At 37.5% G+C, this 23,712-nt stretch overlaps 1 protein-coding gene across 2 annotated transcripts in view; it reads right to left on the bottom strand.

The window, feature by feature from the left end:
- Positions 1 to 267: 267 nt before the first annotated feature.
- GRID2 (glutamate ionotropic receptor delta type subunit 2) overlaps positions 268 to 23,712 on the bottom strand; it is a 1,439,737-nt gene continuing 1,416,292 nt past the window's right edge. For both annotated transcript variants that reach the window (XM_041760141.1, XM_041760142.1), the window contains 2 exons: positions 6,257 to 6,497; positions 268 to 3,615 (listed from right to left, as the gene is read on the bottom strand). In XM_041760141.1, coding sequence (XP_041616075.1) covers positions 3,193 to 3,615; positions 6,257 to 6,497 — 664 coding nt within the window. In that variant the 3' untranslated portion in view covers positions 268 to 3,192. The remainder of the gene's footprint in view (positions 3,616 to 6,256; positions 6,498 to 23,712) is intronic.

The following is a 23,712-nucleotide window of genomic DNA, read 5'->3' as shown; positions in this document are numbered from 1 at the left end:
GTGATTCAGGTGCTCTACTTGACCACAGACAGAAGGTAGATTTGCAGCCTAGGCTTGGGGAGAGGACTAGGTGGAGGCACTGTCTCCGAGCCATCTCTGCATTTACAACCCATGAGGACCAGCGGGTATGACTGAAGTGTAGTGGAGTTAAATCATAATAATTACAGGGATGCCTGGGTGGCTCAGCGGTTGAGCGTCTGCCTTCGGCTCAGAGCCTGATCCTGGGGTCCTGCGATTGAGTCCTGCATTGGGCTCTCTGTGAGGAGCCTGCTTCTCCCTCTGCCTGTGTCTCTGCCTCTCGTTCTGTGTCCCTCATGAATAAATAAATAAAATCTTTTAAAAAATCATAATAATTATAAAGACCCAGTCCTAAGTCTTAGATTGTCAAACATTTGGGCAAGTCACAGCTTCTCAGCATCTTATATTCCCTTACTTGCAAAACTGTAGAGAGTCTAGATCTGTACAGTTCCTCATAGTTGCAACATTTAAAGAAAAATCACTTTTAATAGAATTTTAGAGCAGCAAAGATTTTAATCTAATTAAATATGTTTTCAGATATATATTCACTGAGTGAGTTAAGTGGTAGACAAAAATATTGTTGTTCAAATGAGGAAAATAACACCATATTATAAATAACCTTGAAGTCAATTACTTTTCCAATTAATAGATTTAACATGATGACTATTTCCCTAATAGCAAAACAATTATTAATTCATAAATTCTAAGTTTAATTCCCCTAATTCCCCTTTCTTCTGTTTCTTTATTTCCTTTTTCCTTTCTTTCTTTGATGTAACAAACCATCGTCCTGTTATTATAATGGTTGCATTGTTTACATGAATCAGGATAACTCTCTCTCAAAAAAGTGCTCACAGAGGCATCACAAATATATGTGAAGAAAAACAAATATATTGTTGGTTCCAATTGTCTCAAATAGCAGAAAGGCAGTCTTTCGTTGGGTTAGGACACACACAGTATTATTTTTAAAGAGCCACTCATTTTGGCATAATTCTGCTAGTAAAACTTACGTGTTTTATTCTTTAATTAACTCAAGATAAATTTTTAGAAAAATTCAGTTTGATCTGTGAGAGAGTAAGCAGTTTCGAATTTTATAGTTAAGACTTCAATGGTATGAGAGCAAGTTTAGAAAACATTTTTATTAGACAAATTATTTAGACAAATTATACACAGAAAGCTCTGCCACTCATAACTGAGGCCTCCAAAAAGTGTTTTGTGTATTTGTATAATAGGCAATACATCAAAATAGGCCTATTTTAAATATTGTACATGGTTAACAGTTTGTTGATAGCTAAAATCACTGCAACATCTGGTATGTCCCTATATAGCTTGTAAAGAATTTTTTTTTGTTGTTTTAAAATCAGAGTTGTGAATGAGATCATGAATGTTACAAGGGAAAACAAGTTGTGCATGCACTTAGGTACTTGTTACCCTGGAAACAAAATGGTTTTTGCATGATAAGAAATTTTTCTGCCTTACACAGTAGACAATATTTGAAGATTTAGTACAAAAACAGTGACAGTACAAGATGCTCCCCAGAACAGAATTAGCATCAAAATATAATATACCTTAAGAATATACCTTTTAATTTCTCCTAAAGCAAATCACACAGGTTGATTCCTAGACCAATCCTAGCTACGGAATGAATTAGATTAAAATAAGTGTATGGCTGCGTAAAAACACAGGATAAGTTCTTGCTTCCTACCTACCACATTTTAATTTAAAGATTACAAACAGAGTTCATTCTATATTTCTAACAGGTAAGAATGCTATTTTAAAAGGGTTGTGCACAAAGAGGCACTGTTTTTGCTGTCATCCTTCTACACACTTGGCACTAATGTAAAAAATACATAACTCCTCCAAATAGAACTGAATAAAAAGGGGGGTTAAGTCAAGAGCCCAGTATGGTCATTATATTTTCTTCTTCAGGATAATGTAGGACAGTAATTAAGGCCACATCAATATTTCTTAAGGGCTCCCACCTCTCCCCAACTACAGTTGTATTGATTGGCTTTCTGCTTTGGAAGAGAATTTATTAACCTTCAATGATCTACGTTTAAACTCTTATAGAGCTCTATGTGCTGGACGTGGTCCAGCTAATAGCGTTTTCCATTTAGATAATTAATTAAAAGTAAAATTATCAAGGTTAGCTTTATACACTGCTGAAGAACAAATGCAAAACCTATTCAAATGAGTTACATCTGGGAACAAATATTAATATCGCCCTGGATGTTTTAATAACAAATGTATAAAATATTCTCTGTTGGCAAATAATGCGAGTCAGAAGAACATTAAAGCAACCTGCCTTTTCTAACTGAAAAGATCCCCTGCACTATACATAGTTTCTGTATACAATAGATTTTTTTAAACTAAAGCTTTATTAAATGAATTGCAATAGCAATGGCCGCCCTTTAATATATATACACATTATATAGGTGCATATATATGTATATATATATGAGATACTAATTTATTTAACACAACAGAGGCTTTTGCCATATGATAAAGTTTACTGTACATAGGAAAAAACTTTTAATACTGTACAATCACATAAAGGTCATATGCACTGTTGCAGTGCAAGAGTAGTTTTAACTGTAGTCTTGACTGGCATATTAATGGCTTTTTTGTAATCCTACAAAATTGCATTCTCATATGTGGCCTGAATGGTCTTTAAATTATTTTATAAACACTGCAGGGGTTGCCTTTGGTCCACAGTTAAAGGACACTCGACAGCAGTGGAGCATTGTATGGATGCAGCAGAAGAATGTAAAAAGACTGAAGTTATTGCAATTATATTTTTAAAAATAGAGACATGTTACGTAAGAGGCCTTTATGTAAAATTAATCCTGCATATACTTTTAGTATACTCAGTGCACATTTCCTATACTTGAAGTACAGTATATGAAAGCAGACTAATAGGATCCTAGTATACTATATTCTGGGGGAACAAGTCGAGTAATGAAAAAAAGTGGAGAGAAATGTACAGAAAGAGAGGGAAAAATAGAAAGAAATAGAAGAGAGAGAAGAGGGAGAAGGTGGAGAGAAAGAACTATAGTTGTTACTAATAATCCTGATTTTTTTTTTAAATGTTACATCCATGTTAGTCCCACAATATTACAGTTGCTCCTTGCAAAGGGAGTCCTACAAAAGAAACAGTGAAGAAATTTTGTTTGATGCTCATATGGAGGTGCCTCGGTCTGGATCATTACCCAGATTGAGCCCCAGGGTAGGAGTTGGTTGATAAGGAATAGATGACATTGTTTTTATAGGACTCCTGAAAAAGCCCCCATTAGGTGCCCTGTGCCTAAAAGGGCCAGTTCGGTGCTCAGGCACGTTGCCAAAAGCGAAGCCAGAGGCAGCTTTAGCGGACAGTGTGCGGCTAAGAGTCTGGATCTGCTCTGGGATAAAGGTTGTTGTGGTAATATGAGTGTTCCTGAAATCACTGATTTGCTCCAGTGCTTGTCGTGTTGGCAAAGTGTCAATGTCCAGAGGGGTCAAGTCAATTGACGAGGTGGAAAACTGTTTATGGGGGCTGTCGTCATCTGTGCACAAGCTATTTACACGTCTATGGAGGTGCTCCAGGTCAATTTCCTTGTCATCCTGGAGATGAAGAAAAAGAAGATAAGGTTCTCATCAGTACTAGCTTCCATGGTTAAAAAAAAAAAAAAAAAAAAAAAAAAAAAAAAAAAAAAAAGTAGTTCAGCAAACATGATATGTAATTAACTGAACTTTGGGGTTTATTATTTAACAAGTATCTACTGAGCACCTATTATGAGCCAGGCATTGTACTAGGTTCTGGGGATACATATATGACTCTGAGATAAGGTTACCTATAATCAATATTTTTCTTGTACTAAAAGTTCTATATATGTCACATGCAACTACAAAAATATGGGAGCAGTAGATGGGTGACTACCTTCTATGAGATCAGGGACAGACTCAGGCAAAGCTGTACAAATAAAAAGTATGGTTTTAACAACTCACTGCCCCACCACACCTCTTCTTTCCACATGCTTCCTCCCTTTTCAGAATGTCTCCATTCAAGTTGCATTTCTTTTCTTTCCTACTATTCCCTCCTACCCTCAACTTTCCATTCCATAAGTGATATGAAGTGCTAATTCATGCTAAAGTGTTAGTGACTGTTAAAGTGTTATTTCTCTTTAGGTCAGAGAGATGTGAAATTATTTAGAAAGAGCAACATTCAACACAAGAGAATCAATTTCTAATTGAGGGATGTCATACGCTCGAGCTATTTAGTACCTGAATGAGGCAGTATTGTGAGGTCAGCGATACCTTTAGAGACCCCTTCAAGTCATGACCTGTGAATGACAGCTTTGGTTTAGGGCCAGATTTATGCCAAATGGCCTCTAAATCAAAGATGCTTTGAGCTATGCTAATGGAGTCTTAGTAAGAAGGTATTTACTAGAGGAAAAGGAAGAAAAATCTCAGATTTCTGGTGTTGAAACCAATTCATAACTCCTTTAGGATTTTCATTTACGGTGATCATTAAAGCCCAATGTTTGAAAAATAAAACGGGCAGGAAAAAAATCGTCTCTTATCATCAGCCAAGTTCAATAAATTAAATTCATGAGGATTTAAAAATACCTATTAATCATAAGAGAAAATATTTGTTCATAGATCTGGATTAGCTGTCATGAGTTAGAATGGAGTATGTATTTTTTTCATTGTGCTATTATAGTGCTCCTTGGTGAAAAATATTTTGATGTGCATCACTGTTTTTCCTTCCCCTTTCTCATTTCAAAATCCAATAAAAAATATCCATTAATGCAATATTATCACTGAGATTTTAGAGGGTTGAGAGATATAATTTTATGGTTCCCACGGCAACTATAATGTAGTCATCCATCAACAGATATAATAATGCAAAAATTTAATATCATATATAGTAATTCAAAATATAAGGAGCTTGGGGAGTCCTTAATTTTCAGATTTTTGAGAATATGAAATCTCAGCTATAATGTTGCATTAATATGGTCTTTTGCATTGAATCAATGTCAATAGAGAAACCAGAAGCTTATTCCATAAAAAAAAACATTGCAATAAAACCTGTTTAATTTTTAGTTCATACTCCCCTAATTTAGAATGTATGATCGTTCAGATAGGGAGGAAGCTAAGTTTTATTTTTGGTAAGCCAAGCTTTTCCCTATAAATGTTGCTTATCAATTTTGCATATAAGGCAGTAGAAAGGAATTCTTAGATTACTTTAGAAAAAAAAAATCTTTTTTTACAGAACATATTAACATGTAAAAATTCATATGAACGTGAGAAGTCATTTTTATTTGTGCATTAAAGCAGATCTTCTCGGGATTTGCTTTAACCATCAGTTAGCCAAAGTCTAATTACAGAAAGTTTAAAACTGTCCTTTGAAACTTTCCAGCAGATCAAATCATGCAGCAAATTCAGGTTGTTTTCCATTTCAATTTGTGAAGCTTTAGTGAATATTTCATTATTTAAAAAATTTTCACCTTTTTGGTTCAGAAGGAAAATGATTAATCAAGCAATGTATTTTAACTTCATATTTTCCCTGCTAATTTAGAAATTCCATAATTTTTGGTGAAAACAAGGCACATGCCACTTTCTAAGAGATATTATGTGTAACTCTGCAATTATTCTTTCAGATATATGAAAAAATTTAAATTTTCTATCATCAAAAATCTAATTCTAGGTGATTCCACACTATGGGTTTATTAAGCTTAGAGCCATCAAAGAGCTAAAAACATATATAATCACTTCTATAGGTCTACCACATACAGGTAAAGGGAAGGAGTCACTGCATAGACAGATTCTGATTATTTTACAATGGCATTGTATTTCTTAGGCTGAATCTTAGAGATACACGTAAGCTACCTACAAGTTAACTTATGGAAATAAAATGATAAGCATCTTTGTGAAGTGGTCAAGGGGACCACAGCCTTTAAGAAAATCGCTGAATTAAATTCTAGCCTGAGATTTGCCAGAATTTTTAAAGCTCTTGATGGCACATGAAATTGTCAGTCTTTCCAACAGTGTACATCTTTTCTTCATTTATCTGGGATGTCCTAAAATGGAAATTGGTACTGGCATTGTCAATTTTTATATTTCACAAATTTATTTTCAATATTCAGAGAAATAAGCAACAAGGACCACGCCCACCCCGTTATCCTAATCCTGGTGACTATCCTCCCTGGAAAGATAGCCCACTTGTTGGGTCAACTTTGTGCTGAAGCTCTTAATCAAGTACCTCTTTCGATGGGACCCGGGAGCCTTTCCTCTTGTTCCACCACGTCTCCAGCATGGCTATAAAGCAGGACAGGACAATTCCAGCGGCCAGGATACAAAACACCCCTGCAAAGCTCTTTATGTCCAGGGCACCTCCTTTCTGCTTCGTATCCACTGAGGAGTACAGGGCACACTGGCCATTCTTTGGCCACCATTTGTGCTTTAGGATGTCCATGTCTCCATTCTGCTGAAGCTCCAGGATCCTTGGGGTAGAGAACACAGTCATGTGTCACTGCAGACATAGTTATTGCTTTGGTCCACCACACATCCATTTATAATCCTACCTCTAAAGGATGGTGGCTGTCAAGGGGAAATGAATGTATAGATTAGCCTGCAGAGGGAATGCCAGGGCACTGAAAATGTTATTGCTTTGATTTTGTAGACAGGGTTGTGGCACTGGCTTTTGTCTCCCCTTCCATACCCTCCCTCGCTTGTTCTCCTCTTCCTTTCTTTCCTCCTCCTCCTCCTCCTCCTCCTCTTCTTCTTCTTCTTCGGTTTTATTTTATAATTCTGTATATTCACCCCCCACCCCCCACCCCCCTTTGCTGCAATGTGTTTTTACAATTACATTTCAGAGGCACTGTTTTTATGTGGTTTCAAGCTGCTGCAGTTCTGTGTTCCCTCCCTACATGTCAAATGACGCTCTGGATCTTAATGTTTTTATGAAGAACATTTTGCTGCTTAGAGCAAGATGCTGGCATAATGTTGGCCATCATATGCTACACACAAAGAAATTCAATTAAAAAGTCTTCTATTATTTAACATTGTGTGGGAGAAAGCCTTGGGACAAGTTTGAAGTTGATAAAATAGATCATTTTTGGTTTTTCACACAACTGATGTAGTTTCCCTTTTAATGCCAAAGGGGAAAATAATCTTACCTTGGAGAACAAGAAAAAAAGTTGACCAGAAGCTTTTAGAAGTAGTTATATTCAAATAAGAATTACCCTTCTTTGTCTGTCTTCTTTTTTCCCTGAGTCTGGGGCGGAGCTGCAAAGACTGCAGCTATTTTGCAGTGTGATTTTCACAGAGGTTTTATTCTCATTTCCAAAAACTCTTTAGGCTTTACCTGAGACCTGTCTACCTCTGGTCCTCTTCCAGGTGTGCCCCCTCTCACAGGCTGACAATGGTCAGGGCCAATGCCACAAGCTTGCCCAGAGTCTGCACTGTCCTCAGGGGTCCCTAGGATTTCTCACCCAAACAGTTCAGAGTGCTCCTCTGGGATCTGGGAAAGCTTGTCACCATATTTCCTCCTGGGGGGCAGATCTCATAACCACAGGGGCATCATGGATGTTTAGGGTGGTGCTTAGAGAATGCTCAGATGTACTAGCTCAGGGGTATACACCTTGGTGAGTGATCCTTCACTGTGCTAGACAGAGCTGGAGGTGCAAGAGAGGGGGCCGGGGAATAACTCCCTGGGCCACCAGGTCTGTGCACTACTCCAAGCTAGTCACAAATTAGAAACTAAAACCTGGCCTTCTATGGGACTTGAAGGTATATTTGTCATGATAAGATAGAACATATTGTATCTAAGAGTTTTTAGCTCGATTAATATATTTTTTTAATTTATATTTGTACATAATTAGTCTTAGGATATGTGGACCTATATTTGTATGCTTGCCTTGGGTCTTGGGTTCCTTGGGGAGAGACTGCTTAAAACTTTAGAGAGAATGATGTTTATCCAGAATGAGTAAATTCTTGTTTGGTGGCGCATTACCTTTTTATCTGGTTCACGTCATCCTAGTGCTGATAAGAATTAGCTAAAAGACCATGGTTAGGGGTAGGGTCAACTTTCAACTCAACCTGAGTCAGTGGAGTAGGACCAGCCTTAAGGGCTATGAGGGAGAGTTGGTTTCACCATTCACCTTCGGCTCTTCCCACAGTCTCAACCTCAGAGCCCTCAGCTGACACTGGAATGGACATTGAACTGGAGCTTCCCTCACAACTTGGATTTCTCCTTTTTTATGATATGGATCGGTCTAAAACTCTTGTTTCACAGTGTTGTTCAAGTAGCGCAATTAATTGAACTTACAAGGTGATTATGAATATTGATGGATTACACTTCACCCTTATTCCTGCCTCTTCTCAGACAAAGTCATTTGTATTTCCAGAATTTCTAAAAGTGTGTTCCATAAGACATTAGTACCTGGAGGGACTTCTGCAAGAAAAAGATCTTGTGGTCATTAACTTCAAGAAACACTTCCTCAGAAATTTATAAGAAAGTCATGTATTACAGGCTCTAAGAAGACCTATAGAAAATAAAACTTGTATGATTTTGTTTAATTTAGCATTTCCCAAAGTTATCTGATTTTCCTTCTTTCTTTTTTTCCTCCCCTTAAATATATATTCATAATTCATGGAGCTGGAGTTTTCAGGAATACACTTGAGAAAGAGTATCTCTCTGGAGCAGTGGGCTGGTTCAGTCATTAGAACATGCGATTCTTGATCTCAGGGTCGAAAATTTGAGCCCCACACAGTGTGTAGAGCTCACTAAATAATTAAACAAACAAATAAATAAACAGTGCTTCCATCCAAAGGAACACCTACTTTTGGGAATTAGCAGCACTGTATTAGGTTTTACGTACATCTGTAATCTGTAATCAGTTTCAAAGTTGCCTGCTTGGCCTGTCTGCAAATACATTCAAATGATGTTGGCAAGCCCATTAGTTATTTGCCTACTTAAAGGCACTGGATAATCAGAATACCACTGAATACCTTGAAGGGAAAATTTAGTCATCTCTAAAAAAATAATATTCTTGGGGTGCCTGGGTGGCTCAGTCAGTTAAGCATCTGCCTTCGGCTCAGGTCATGATCCTGGGGTCCTGGGATGGAGCCCCATGTTGGGTTTCCTGCTGGGTCGGGCATCTGCTTCTCCTTCTCCCCCCCAAGAGAGCTTGTGCTCTCTCTCTCTCTCTTAAATAAATAAATAATAAATAAATAAATAAATAAATAAATAAATAAATAAATAAATAAAATCTTAACAAAAATAATATTCTCAAATTTGAGATTATAAGTATATGTAGAAATAAAAGGAAACTATAGCAGCATTTGCTTAATGAGAACATATATAGGCACAAAATGAGCACCGAGTTTCCTGGCCTTCCTCCTGCTCCCCCACACTATATTGGTCAATGTCTGTAGAAGTGGAAGGGTTTCCCTTCACAGCACTTATCATCATTTATAATAATTTGTGGTTCTTTGATTAATGTCTGTTCCCCTTTCTGGAATGTGTACTCCCCATCTTCCATGCTGCTTAGCACAGAGCAGGCAAGTATTTATTGATTGAATATGCTCAACAGTTTTTGGCAAATGGATGTTGCCCTCAGGTTCTACTTTTTTCTTTTCATTGATGCGATTTTCTGACTTGTTCCATTCCTTCCTTCATCTATCCATTCGATAAATACTTAAAGAGTGGTCTCATGTCACATATTTCTCTGGGGACAAGATTTATGTTAAACCACAACTGCACATTCAGCCAAAATGGCCTGAGCAACACTGTGATATTGTTTCTTTTTAATGCCATCATGTTAATTTATTCTTTCCTTCATTTGCATGTTCATTCAGGAACCAGTGATTGACTACTCTTTTTCCTTAGTAGTATCTGGTATCACAACAAGTCATTATTTCTACATCTGAAAAATAACTTGGTTTTAAAAGTGATCATTGTGGTATATACATTCATACTCTATATGACACCCATTTTGATGCTAAAGGAGTAAAGGGCCTTACATCCAAAGAATTTGTTTAATCGTAGATCTTTTAGGTTCAGCAGGCTGGGTGGTAGGAGTTACCATGGGGAAAGAGTGAGCAGACTTCTCTACTTGTCTTCACACTACAAAGATCCTTTTATGTCTGGTCGATCTCAGGGAGCACAGATAGTAAGGGCATTGCACAGACACTCCATTTTTCAGGACAGACAGAACAGCTAGACCATAGGATCTCTCAGTCAAGCTCTGAATAGCCCACAACATGTTCTAGGAATATAGGTTGGATGGAATAGAGGCGTTGGAAGGGAATGAAAGTGTTTTCTAAGCTCAGATTTCTGCCACAAATTTTTGCTACAGAATCTAATGCACCTGGAAATTCCATGGGATAAGTGTCACTACCCCTTCCACTTCGTTACTTAACAAAAACCTATCTAAGTATTAGATAAAGAAAGCTTAGCAGGATCGAATGCACTGCCTTCAAGAAAAATTGAGTGAGTCCTTATAATAAATGAGGATATATGTGTCTTTTTCAAATATTCAGGAACACTGGCATCTTTAAATGAAACTTGAGTCACACCTAAAGGAAAGTTTTTAATTATGAGCAGCACTGATGTGTGTGTGTGTGCGTATGTGTATATCATGGCCAAGAATCTAGTCACGCAGTTCTTGAGGTGTGCAGATTTTTAGTTCCATAGAATGGCTGTCTTTGCTGTATTCGCAATTTCCACAAGATGGCAGACTTTGCTCACAGAGAGCAGCGTGTTCCTGCCATTAGAGTTAACTGGTGGGTTTGAAAGGTGTCAAGTATGAGCTTCTTAGTGATGTAAACAATTAATCTATTAGAAAGAAGATTGGACATTAGGCCATGATGAACAACTGGATGAATAAAAACCTCTTGTTGGAATGTAGTCAGAAAAATTCCTGCTATTTTTACTCCAGAGGGATGAGAGCAAAGCTTAGCATTTTGAGAGTTGTCCCGGTGAAAATTCATGAAGCAATAAACAAAAGCATCTCGCTCATTACTTGGCACTTAGTAGGCTGTGACAACTCAAAGCTAGAATTATTATTACCAGCATGTGTGACAACCATTCTTTTTTTGAACCTGTTAAGGTACATATTTCTTGATGGGGAGTTATATTCCCAGGTGAATCAGTGAGTGATTGATTCACTGACAAGAACATTGCATTTCCTTCTTTTGTCCAAAAGTATTAAAACATTTGTCATCCCATTGAGCAGAAAAACCTTAGCAGTCCATAAAACCTAGCTCCAACTTGAAAATGGCTAATAGATCAATTCTGCATGCATTGAATTCTTTATTGATATAAATGAGCAGATTTCAGGGGAAGTGAGTGGGGAAGCAGAAGATCCTTCCTTCACATTCAAATAAAAATACTCAACAAGGTTGAGGTGTTCCTCTTGAAATGCTTTTTACTTACTTTGAAGATAAAACAGCGTCATTCATGTGTGAGAATTGTACTAATTATTGATCACTTACCATTCTTAATCACTGCTCTAGAAATTGATTTTCAATTTAATTTATTTTTAACAAAACAGGTTGCTGGAGGATGAACGCAGATTTCTGATCCCACATAGGTTACTTTGAATTTTGCCTTTGAATACTAGAGCAGTATACAGATTCCTTTCTAATTTTCTTGCCTGTAGGTAAATCCCTGAGGATCTGTAAAAACGATCCTGGTTCTCTGAGAAAAAGGACATCTGATTCTTTTAGTTGTTTCTTCTGGGAACAAATTTAGAGGCAATCAGAGAGTTTCAGAACTTAAGTACAGGAATTTTTGTTTTCAGGGCATGAATGTAGGAGCTCCTGTGACTCTTTCTGCAATTGGAATTTTCTCCCCACATTCATAAAAGCAGAAACTACCAGAATTGAAATGACAGAAGACACCATCTATTCACTCCTCCCCTCCCCCCACTCATTCTATGGAGGAGAAACAATCATTTAGAACAACAATTCCTCCAAATGATCACATTCAACACACAAAAAATAATTTATATACCACTCTAGGGTAGCCTGAGATGAAAGTCAGGGGGCTCCAGCCACCCCAGGCTCTGCCTTGGGTGTTGTTTGAGGGCTGAAGGGATCTATATTTTAGCAATATTCTAGTACATCATCTAACAGTTGGGAAGCACTGTTGTAGAGACCAGATGACTTTTTTAATGACTAACAGGGTAAGTTGTCGAGTTAGGGCTAGAATTCAGTTCTGTCTTCCAACACTTTTCTCTCTGTTAGCCTACATATAGCCTCTAATACATAAGTATTCAGAGAAGAGATCTCCTTTTAGTTTCAGAGATTTGTTAGACCCTGAGTAAAATTGTCATCAATAGGTTTCTTCTAAACCAAACAATGTGGGCAGTCCGAGTGGCTCAGTGGTTTAGTGCCACCTTCGGCCTAGGACGTGATCCTGGAGACCTGGGATTGAATCCCACATCGGGCTTCCTGCATGGAGCCTGCTTCTCCCTCTGCCTGTGTCTCTGCCCCTCTCTCTGTGTCTCTCATGAACAAATAAATAAAATCTTTAAAAAAAAATAAACCAAACAATGTAATTGTAGAGTGATTGCAAATTTATTCACATTATGGTTTGGATGTGCAAAGAAAATGTAGCTTTTCTCCATAACTTAATTGATCTTCCTCAGGAGAACTGAGCCTGCTGAGCAGTGGGAACAAAACTAAAATTAGTTCAATACGATTTAAAATTTAATCTGATCTAATAATTTAACGTGACTCTAGCTTTAGCTCAAGAGTTACTCAATCCTTTGGATTCCTCCCCTCTTCCTTGCTCTTTTCCAAGATGGTGTCAGGATTTATGGAGGATGATATTATACCCCCTGTGTTGGAGGCTTGCTGGGCGGGAGCTGCTGGCTCCTTGCTGGTCCTTAGATTGGTTCTGGCCGCTCTCCTTTTATGTGGGATGGGCCTGGGTTCAGTCCTTTTTCAGATTCTGTCATTCTTTTTCTTTCTCAGCTCCTGCCATTTTTTTCATCCAGCCCCTGACTATTCATTAGCCTTCAGATACTATTTTGGTGTCATCTTGTGACTCACTATGGAGGGCTCCAAAAGTGATCCTTGTGCTCTAACTTAGCACTCACACCACATGGGAGCAAGAGAGACCAAAAATAAAGATTGAACCCTTGTTTTTTCCTGACCATGCAGCTCTGGCTTCCTACCATCTGAGGTCTTCTCTGCTGCTACATAGCCAGGTATGCCCACAGAACTCCCCTCAGAGACCTTAATGGCAAGGGCAGTATCATGGCCTCTCCCCTGGGTGTGCATTCCAGTCTAGCTAATACCCCTTTATCGTCCCCCCTCCACCTCCCACCTTCTGCCCCTGATGGAAACCTCTGGCTAGAAAAGAGGCACAACTTTCATTTTTTCTCCTGGATATCCTTCCTACACTCGAATCTTCAAACTTCTTAACCTGTCATAGTAGAAGGGAATTTTAGCGACATAATGACAGAAACCCTATGGTCTGAAACCTTCAGGCATTTCTTCAATCTGAAAGTCCTGAAGCACCTTGACACTAGAGATTGGTGAGGATAAAAACATCATTTTAATAACTCAAAAACATTTATCTGATCTGTGACATGCTAATGAGTTAAGTGTAGCCCAAATTAAAAAGATATTTAGGATAGAGTCTCATTATTTTTTAATGTTTAACATCTCTTAACATTGAGAAGGAAATTCAGGAGTAACTGAAAAAAAAAGTATTTTTGACACAGTGAGTGGATCTATTTTGGCCCAGAATTCCCACATTATTAAATTCATTTGCTGGGTTCTCACAAAAATTTCCTCTCCATGGTGACTGAGAAAGAATTAAAATTAGTGTGCACACAATTTTCAGAAAAACATCAGCTCAATAGGTAGTTCATTCATTCATCATTTCTTTCATTCTGGGCTTGGGAAATGTAGGTAAACTTAGTATTCGATTAAGTGCAGTGGCACTCTGGCTGGCATTTCTGATATCTACTTCAACATCAGAGTTGCAAAAACAAATCCTATCAACTTGCTGTGAATCAGGCACCAGTGGCTTTTTTTTTCTTGAGCAAAATGTCTTAATGATAGGTTAGTGGCACTAGATACAACAAATATTTATTGACAACACATAATACCTTGGTAATTCCAAATAACCTAAGAAAGAATATTAGAAGCTATTTCCTTTGTTGAAATTGGACTTTTAAGTAATTCTTCCAGTTAGCCAAACCAGATGGCCATGGCTTCAATGTAGTCCACTAAGATTACCTAAGATCTCACAGAGATGAACTTATTCAAATAAGTTTATGAATACCATTCTTTAGGCCAAAGGTTAATGAACATTTTTGTTAGGTGCCTGGTGGCTAATATTTTAGACTGTACAGAATGTAAGTTCTCTGCTGCCATTAGTCAACTCTGCCTTTGTAGTTACAAAAATAGGCCTGAACCAGATTTGGCCTACTGCTATAGCTGCTGGCCTGCTGCAGAGCCCCACAGCAAATAATTCTATGAAGTCAACAAGTTTCTGTTTCGCTGGCAAAGATAGTGAAGTTCAGAGGGCTTACATGACTTGGATAAAGTCACATCATTAGAAAGCATCAGAGTTTGTTTTGAAACCAGAGAGTTTTGCCCTCATCCCTGTGCTTTTGACTGTGTGTTAATAACATATAATAAGTAATATGTAGTAATGCCTATTATTAATGTACGTGTTCTTTAAAAGAGTACAGAGTGATCGTGTATTGATTTTGTGTTTGACCACACTGAGAATGAATTTGAGATACACACCATATATTAACCATGGCAGTATAATAGTTCAAGTGAATTTTGGATTTCCTTGTTGTTCTGATTATCCTGGAACGTACACCTGGACCTACACCCTGAGACTGGGACCACCCATGTTCCAGAAGTGTGACTGCCTTAATTATTTGAGATCAGGTAGTAATTGTCTTCTGAGGTATTCGTGGAGTCATTTCCTAGGCAATGGAAGCTTTATCTTGAAATCAAAGGGATATGAATAAATATACTAAGAGAAATTTTAGGCAGTGATTATGATTTACTGAGAATAGGTAAGACAATCAGCTGAAGCAGAAAAGATGGGGTTTCTTTTAATCAAAAGATATAATAAGGATTTTTAATCATAAAAAATTTTTAATTAAAAAAAGGATTTTTAATCATGTGTGGCTAGAAGTACTATAAACTAACGAGAAGTTTGTTGGGGTTGGTAAAAAATTATTATGGACAATTTATGAGAATGACAGCATATTGGTACTGGAAGGGGTCTGGGAGATGAGATCATATTTGACTCCTGCCTAGGGGTTGAAGTGACCTGCTTGGCTCCCACTACAGGGCGGAATCAACAGAACTGGACTTATACATTTAGTTATCGTTGAAGACTGTTGTATGTCATAGACCTGCATAAAAAAGAGGTTTCCTGTATTACTTCAAGTCTGATATATCACCTTTAAAATAAAAAATATAATTCAATAGCACCTTTAATTGGTCAGATCTTCTTTTCTTATTAAGAAGACAGTATCCATGTCCTTATGTAGTAAGTAATGAATTCCTAAGATATCCATTTTTCTGTGTATGGGAAATAAACTATAAACTTTCTCCAGACACTTTTCCAAAGGAATAGCAATAGTAAATGCATGCATAATGCTGCAAAGCTTATGGAACACTTATCAAAAACACTGCATATCATTTGGTTTACTTCTTAAAATAACCTTATGAGGGAGGAATTCTACTGATTGGTTGGTTGATTGATTGCACCCCCCCCTACCCCAGTCCTTATTCCTGTAAAAGGCTTTAAGAAGGTTGATGTTATTAAATTCTCATTTTAAAGCTGAGGAGATTGAGGCTAAGAGGTGAAGAAAATTTCCCAAGGCCACAAGGCTGGTAATTGATCCAGCCAGCTCTCAAACCAAGGTCTTCTGGCTTTCCCTTTTTTTTTTTTTGAATACACTGTCAAGATCCTTATCATACCTAAAAAACCCCACTAGAAATGGAAGCTGCCTCTTCAGTTCCTGCTGCTTTATTAACTGAGGATTTGACTACTCAAGATCCTTGGCTAACACATATTCCATTGTATCCATTTACAAACATTACACTTTGTGTAACACATCCTGATGCCTCCAGAGAGCCACATGAATATCGCATGAGTTCATTAATCTCTATGCGATTAGAATAAACGTCAGATGAATTCATTATCATGAGGCACTCAGGGGGCCTTGCCAATGTTATCAAAACAAGGCAGTGTGTTCAAAATAAGGAGGTGGTGTTTTGAAACCTTATCCTTACCCAGTGTAAGCCAACATATTGTGAAGTTTCAATCTATATGATGCAGACTTCCATAGTTATCCCAATGAAATCTTTCCTTAGTTTAAACAGTTGCTGATACAAGTCTTTTTTTAAGTAACACTGAACTATTTTGAAAAATGTGCAACACTTAAAACTATTTTTTAGGTTCAAATATTGATGAGATTATTGTTGGTTTCAAGAATCATCCTACTTTATAGATATGCCATGCTTTGAAATTGAACCTGAAACCTGTACATGGTAGCCATTCAGATTGATCCTTCTAGGTTAGAGTCAGCCCCTTCCATCACAGGTCTTGCAATGCCTAAGGGGGCAAAATCAGCCTGGTTCACAGAGAAGCAATTGCTTGAAAAATCAAATTAGCAACATGATGGATCTCAAGACTTTGGTGACTAGTGAACTTTAATTATTATATATTTTATGTGTTTATGCTGGCAGTAAAAGTCAAGCACTCATTATAGAAATGGCAGACATGATCTTTCATAAAATGAGTGCCGGGCGGCAAATGAATAGATAATCAGGATAATGAAAGCAGGCCAGAAAGATGCTGGAGAGCTGAAAAGACCCCGATGATGGCTCCCACTGAGATGGAGGGCATAATTGCAATTGGAAAGAGAACACTTTTGGTGATCTTTTAAAATGTCAGCTTCATCCTTAAGCTCAGTGTGATATTTGGGTTATAGGGTAAAGGGGAAAAATTCTTTCCTTCTGCAGTGAGAAACTGGCAGTGACCATCTCTGCTTACAGTCACTCTTCAGGCAATACAAAATCTTCTTATGTAGACCTTTCAAATGCATGTTTATGAAGGAGGGTCATGAAGTCAAGCTTATTTTGCTTAGTGTGTTATACACATTTTATGAATATTTTAGTATCTTTGAATCTGACAACTAAGCCTAAAAATAAGTGGGATCTTGAAGTGTGTGTTATGTATAAATGGATAAAGATTGTATTATGGATCTTTGGCACAGTGTTAGGAGAGAGAAGATTATAGAAAAGAAAACTTTTGAATGGACAAATATCCTCAGGAACATCTGCATAAACACTGAACTTTTTATAACTTGACTAGCAGTTTAAATATGGAGAAGAAATTCATTATTCTAAGAGATGTTATAGTAGGATGTACTCTATGATGAGAATTCTTTTATGATGCAAATATCTCCTGGCTTGGAGGAGGTATATTAATACATGTTTTTAAAAATCCTCAGGGTATATTTGTCCACTCAAAATGGTGGACAAATTCAGTGTAATTAATTAAAATTCTTAGCCAAGAATTGGATCATTGATAATAATACGAGTACTACTTTAGGAAAATAATTTACTACACTTTATCCATATTTTCATAGATGGACAGTCTAAAGTATTTAAAAAAATCTTATTCTAACTTTCAGATGTATTGTGTTATATTTAGTATTATTCTGACTCTGTTGGAAAAGTGTTTCCAAGTTTTTAATAAAGAGTGATAAGATAGTAAACACAACCTAAACTTTCCTCCAAGTGACTAGACCCATACAAAAGCAGAATCTGTTCATTTCAGACATTTTAAAAGAAAAGGTGAATTCAATTTTCTAACTTCTTTTTTTATGAACCTGGACATGCTATAATGTTTCTATAAATGGTGGGGGGGGGGGGGGAGGGCAAACTAGCTCTTGGACGATTATTTGTAATCGAGTTCATGTGTAATTCCACGGCAACGTGACCTTGTGTCCTGGAAGGGACCATGCAATGAAAGGCACTGTGCAAAAGGGTTCCTAAACCTTGGAACAATGGACAGTTTAGGAACAGCGCTGTGGGCTGAGTCTCGTTACAGCTGCCTCATAATGAAACTCACCTAGCCAGAGACTTGATTGTGGACTTGTGGCCTCAGAACTGTAAGCCAAAGGCCCATTGTTTAGGCTTCCAGTGCATGGCGTAGTGTGATAGCGGCCCACAGAGACTCAAGACACATGGACTGTGAAATATAGGGCACAGCAGCAAGTGTCATGATTTGAGGATAGTTGTCATTTGCGAGTGACTTTCCTGTTCAGTACTTTTCCAATCCTGGAATTTTTCTTCTGACTTTCTTCTTTCTCCCTCTGGATCATGTTTGGGATAGAACTGGTTTAAGACTCTGAACCGGTATAATTTATGTTTCTTCTTCTCCCTATCAGTATTTAGGGTGTTTTTAAAAACTAGGATATGTACAAATATAAAATCTCTGTTTTTAAGATACCACTTTATAATTTGCAAGGCATTTTATTGTCATTGTCTCACTTTTGTTACACAGTCCACCAATTAAAAAAATAATTCTCTAATAAGCAAAGTCTTCATTTAATAAGCAAAGTCTTCATTTAGAAACTTCATGAACTTAACTCCTGTGATGTGAAATTTCTATATTTGGATGTCACAGCCAGATAAAAAGACATTTGCTAATAAAAACTAATTACGCAAACAAGAATGTGGGAGAGATATTTAAACTACTTAAGAAATAAAATTGTTTTCAAGTACTTCACATATGATAACCTGATATGATAAACTACTGAAAGTAAATTGATAACAAGTCATTCTTTAACATGAGATCTCTGAAACCTTTATTTTGAATGCTGAGAATTAGCTTTACTTTCATTGGTTAGAGCCAATCTTCATTAAAAGTGTAATATTGTCGGGCAGCCCAGGTTGCTCAGTGGTTTAGCACTGCCTTCAGTCCAAGGCATGGTCCAGGAGACCCAGGATCGAGTCCCATGTCAGGCTCCCTTCATGGAGCTTGCTTCTCCCTCTGCCTGTGTCTGTGCCTCTCTCTCTCTCTGTGTCTCTATGAATAAATAAATAAAATCTTAAAAAAAAGTGTAATATTGTCAGGTGCATAGCCTTAGTTTTTAAGCTAATAATAAACACCCACTCTTTGGGCATATGTTAATCAGTAGGACCATAAATTCTGAATAGAATACCTGGGTTCCATAAGTAGTTAAAAGAGTAAGTCTCACTTGGGATAGAAATATTGGCTGTCTTTTTTTTTTATGAGGCAGCAGACTGAGGTACTCTGACATAAATGGTTACTTATAAAAAATTACATAATGTGGTATAAAGTAGCAGCGAGACTTCTCTAATTCCATGCAGAAAGATAATTGATGTGTTACTGCTGTACTTCACAATTTAGTTTTCCCACGCATGGGAGATATGCTGGGAATTAGTCTATTCCATCTTCTTAATGAGACTTATCTATTACCTCAGATAATGTATCTATTTTCTTCAACCAGCAGGACTAACTGCTTACTGGAGTGAAGTTTTCAGCAATTATTAGAAAGAAAATTTACCAATAGATATAAAGGGAATAGACTGTCTTTCCATGTATCTCTGTGTCAAGATAAAACGAAATGGCATGGATGTGCTGTTACGAAGGGGATGGTGACTCCCATAATTCCTGTGTGAGCTCATGGGAGCTGTTTGCAATTTTTCCATGATAATAGCAAGAGCTATATGCACGGCAGTGTTTACTTACTTGATGATGTTATGGGAGGCTTCAATAACTCAGAGAAGAGGCTTGATAAAAATTGAGTGTCATTCAGCTCTGATAACGATTGTCAGAGGGACTGCGTGGCTAGTTTCTTTATTCAGAAACATGTCTGATGATATCATATATGGATATGTACGAAACGGAGGCATTTGCAAAGCCAGGTATTTTTCTATTTTATTCCAAACTTGACAAAAATCAGCCTTTCAGACCGATTTGAAATCTTGGTGAATTAGAAATAAAAGTAACCTACTTAAGTGGGGACCTGAAATATTTATAAGAGCCTTGATGAATAATTGTGGGAGTGCAATTTACCGATGTTCAGGTAGAGAGTTAAATGTTTCAGTAATTACATTGTTCAGAATGTTGGTAAATTGTGAAGAATCTTTACCTTGTATATGGTGGTAAATGATAGTGGATACTGTGTCTATTTGTTTCAGATGAGTAAAAAGGATAAAACCCTCTGACTAAAAGTATCACTGAAGTAAAACTCAAGCTATATAGATCACTGCAAGTGATGGCATTCCATATACAATAAATATGCATACTACCATAGCAACAAGGGCAATGTGAGAAATAGATCCACTTTGTAGCAAGAGTAACATTACCTGTGTTAGCTTACTTTCTAGGAGAAGAGACTACACTCTATGAGACTAAAGTGAAGTGCTATTCCTGTAGTTGTAATAAAGAAAAAAGGACTTATGCTTTTATCCAGTTTTTGCAATGAGGCATGACCTGCAACATGAATCAGAGGAAATTAAAATATAAGGATTGCTTCTAGATTCCTTGTTGCATTGAGCATCGTTATTTCTCAGTGAGTCTCAAGGATGGTCCACAGTGCTCTGGAGATCCCCCAGGATCCTTCATATATAAGAATTGGTCTAAGATGCATGAACAAGATAAGCTGGTATTGGGGTGAGCATCTCTGGTGGAGTGTGCAAGAAAGAAGAGAGAGAGTATTATTGCTTAATGTCACTAATTGTAGCCTGAACTCATTGGACAGAGTTCCTAAGTTTCTGATTTTTGAATGTTTTAACATTTGGATTCCATTATCCTTCAGTTCTGGGTAATGGTTGCCTGAAGCCATGCAGATGAGAAGTATGGCAAACAGTGTCCATGGAGATTATATCTAATAATTGATGACAGGGCCCATTAAGTCCTAGTACCGCCTCCTCCCACAGAAGAATCAATGGCAACTATTCGGTTTCTCTTCCATCATTTTCTCCTACCCTATGTTAGTCTTATCACTTTCACTTATGATGAATCAGGATATGATCCACAGAGATAACTGAGGATACAAAGGGTAAAAATGTACAAATCCAAAATACCAGGTATTTTAGTGAGCAAAAAATAGATGAAAAGAATTCTGCTCACAAAACCATTTGCAAGTATGCAGGTGGATGGAAGGCATAATAAATGGTGATCAAAGAGAAGTCAATGAATGACAGTGAGGTACAGATAAGGGTTTAGGAAATGTGAAGGAGGGGAAATAATTTAAGGATTGAAGTTTTTGGAAGAGGAGACTGTAGCAGTTAAGAATATGAATACAGAGTTAGATCAACTTGGGTGGAATCCTCATTTCCTTATCCTGAGTATGTAGTGGTAAAGTAACATGACCCTTCTGAGCTTTATTTTTTCTAATCCATGAAATGAAATAATACTGATTTTAAACTGTAGTGTGCATTCAATGTGCTTAGCATGACATTAAGTTCTCAGTACCAGGCAGCTATTATTATAATCATTATAAAGACTAATGTGGTGCATTCATGATGAGAGAGTAGAGTTCATTTGCTTACAGGGTTCCAATTTCTCTTTTCAGAACTGAACATTGACATAGACAATGGCTAAGTCGAAGCCCATAGTCCTGCTTAAGGCCAAATGTCCGATCTGAAGAGTTTAGCCAAGAAAATAAATAGAGTGTTAGAGTGTGAAGTATTGAGATGGTGGGTGAGGAAGCAGGCAGCTGTGAAAAGTCTAGGAAAACAGCATGAAGCTTTTAGGAGGCCAAGCCAGGGGCCATAAGCCTTATGAAGATAGCAGGACAGCCTCAATTTCAGTGCCATCATTTACTATCTTCTTAACCATGACCTCTCACTGACCTGGGTTTTGTTTGAGGGACAGAATACAATTTGGGGTGAGGACATGACATTTCAATAGAGCTAGCTCCTTCTCCAGATTTCTTGTCAAGTTGAGACTGAGGAGGCCACTGAAGGACCTGTCACAGTACAGCAAATTCACAGCTGCCCAGGAAGCAACACAGTCAATCACTGTCCTTCCCATGAAGGCTGCAATCAATAATGCCACAGGAGCACTTCCCCCCCCAAGAACAAATAACTGCCTGGAACTGTGGGAGACCCATTACAACCCTGAGAATGTGATGTGGAAAAATGAGACAAATAAAATAGTTTACTCACCAAAAAGAAAAATACAAGAAAGGCAACACCAGCATACGTTTAATTATGAAACCTAACTCTCACCCTAGGGGAGTTCATGGATTCAGCAGCTAGCCACAGATGGACCTAGAGCACAATGGGTAGATTTGTTGTTATTTATGAGAATCTGACTCCTAGAGGTTTCATGAGATCAAATTTTAAATTCTGTACTGGGCCGAAGAAAGGTTGTCAGATGATAGTGAGAATTTACATTCTTTTGTTGTGAATAATATTAAAAATTTACCTGTATTGATAGGATCAGTGCATTTTCATTTATATGAGCTTTTGGGGACTTGAGAATGACCCTAACTCAGGTATAAACTGGACGTGGAAATTCCAGTAAGGAATATTGATTGCAGCATAATGGACCCTCGGTTAAATCAACCTCTAGTTTATCCCTGTAACACATCGCCATGGCAACTTTCCCAATATTCTCCACATTTTCCAAACCCTGACCCGAGCTTCCACCTGTCTCATTCTTAGCAGAGGATCTTATTTCCTACTTTATTGAGAAGATTAAGTCACTGGGTAGAAGCTCCCTTATGTTTCTAAAATGACATTACTCTCTCTTCTTTCCTCATTCTTAACAAAAAGAGTGCCTACTTCAGGTCGAAATTAGCTTTTAACAGAAAGCCTTTATCCTCAACTATAAGTAACTATTCTAGGATTTCCTCACTTGAATGATCATCAGAATCACTTGCATTTCCTTGACTACAAACCAGAGATTCTGACTTAACTAGTGCAGAATCCTTACCCCAGGGGATTCTAGTTAATAATCAAGCTGGTTTGGAGAAACTATGGATTTATCTATCTTTAAGCACTCTCCAGAAGTTTGCTGATAATTTTCTAATGGCTATTTTGTTCCTTCACCAAAGTGATCTGCTTGATCTCTTTAAAAGGATCATGAGCTTCTTAGGTCAAGTAATAGTGTCAGGGATCTTTGTGTGCTCTGCAGTACTTACCATAGTGGTTTGCACGTAGGGTGCAATGGATGCACAGAGTGAAGGGCGAAGCTCAGGAAGGGAAACTAATATGTGTTCACCAGGAAGCAGTAGGCAGTAACAACACCTGATGGTTCCTTACATTTATTAAGCACCCATCTATCTCTTCATCTGCATTATTCACTTTGTGGTGATTGACTTAACGTCCTTCTCAAAACCACCCTATGACTTTACTGATTTTTATCTCCATTTTATATATTTAGAAACCCAGGACCACGGAAGTGAAGTAGTTGTGTAAGGTCATATGGCTAAAGAGTATTGTCTCTTGGTTTGTTTTGTTTTTGGCAGGGAGAGGGAGAATAAAAAGCCCACACAAAGAGAGCATTGCAGAAACTCATTAGAGAAACATTACCTAGTTCTGTAGAAGGCGGGTGAGTTACTTTGGCAAAAGTGAACAAAGAAAATGTTATAAAGGAGGCAGGTATTTGAACTAAGGCTTTGAGATCCCGAGCCAGGGTACACACCCCATTTCAGGAGAAGGAATAGTACACAT

This window comes from Vulpes lagopus, chromosome 6 (genome assembly GCF_018345385.1).
Source record: "Vulpes lagopus strain Blue_001 chromosome 6, ASM1834538v1, whole genome shotgun sequence".
NCBI classification, from domain to species: Eukaryota; Metazoa; Chordata; class Mammalia; order Carnivora; family Canidae; genus Vulpes; species Vulpes lagopus.
This window is presented reverse-complemented; position numbering and strand designations above follow the sequence as displayed.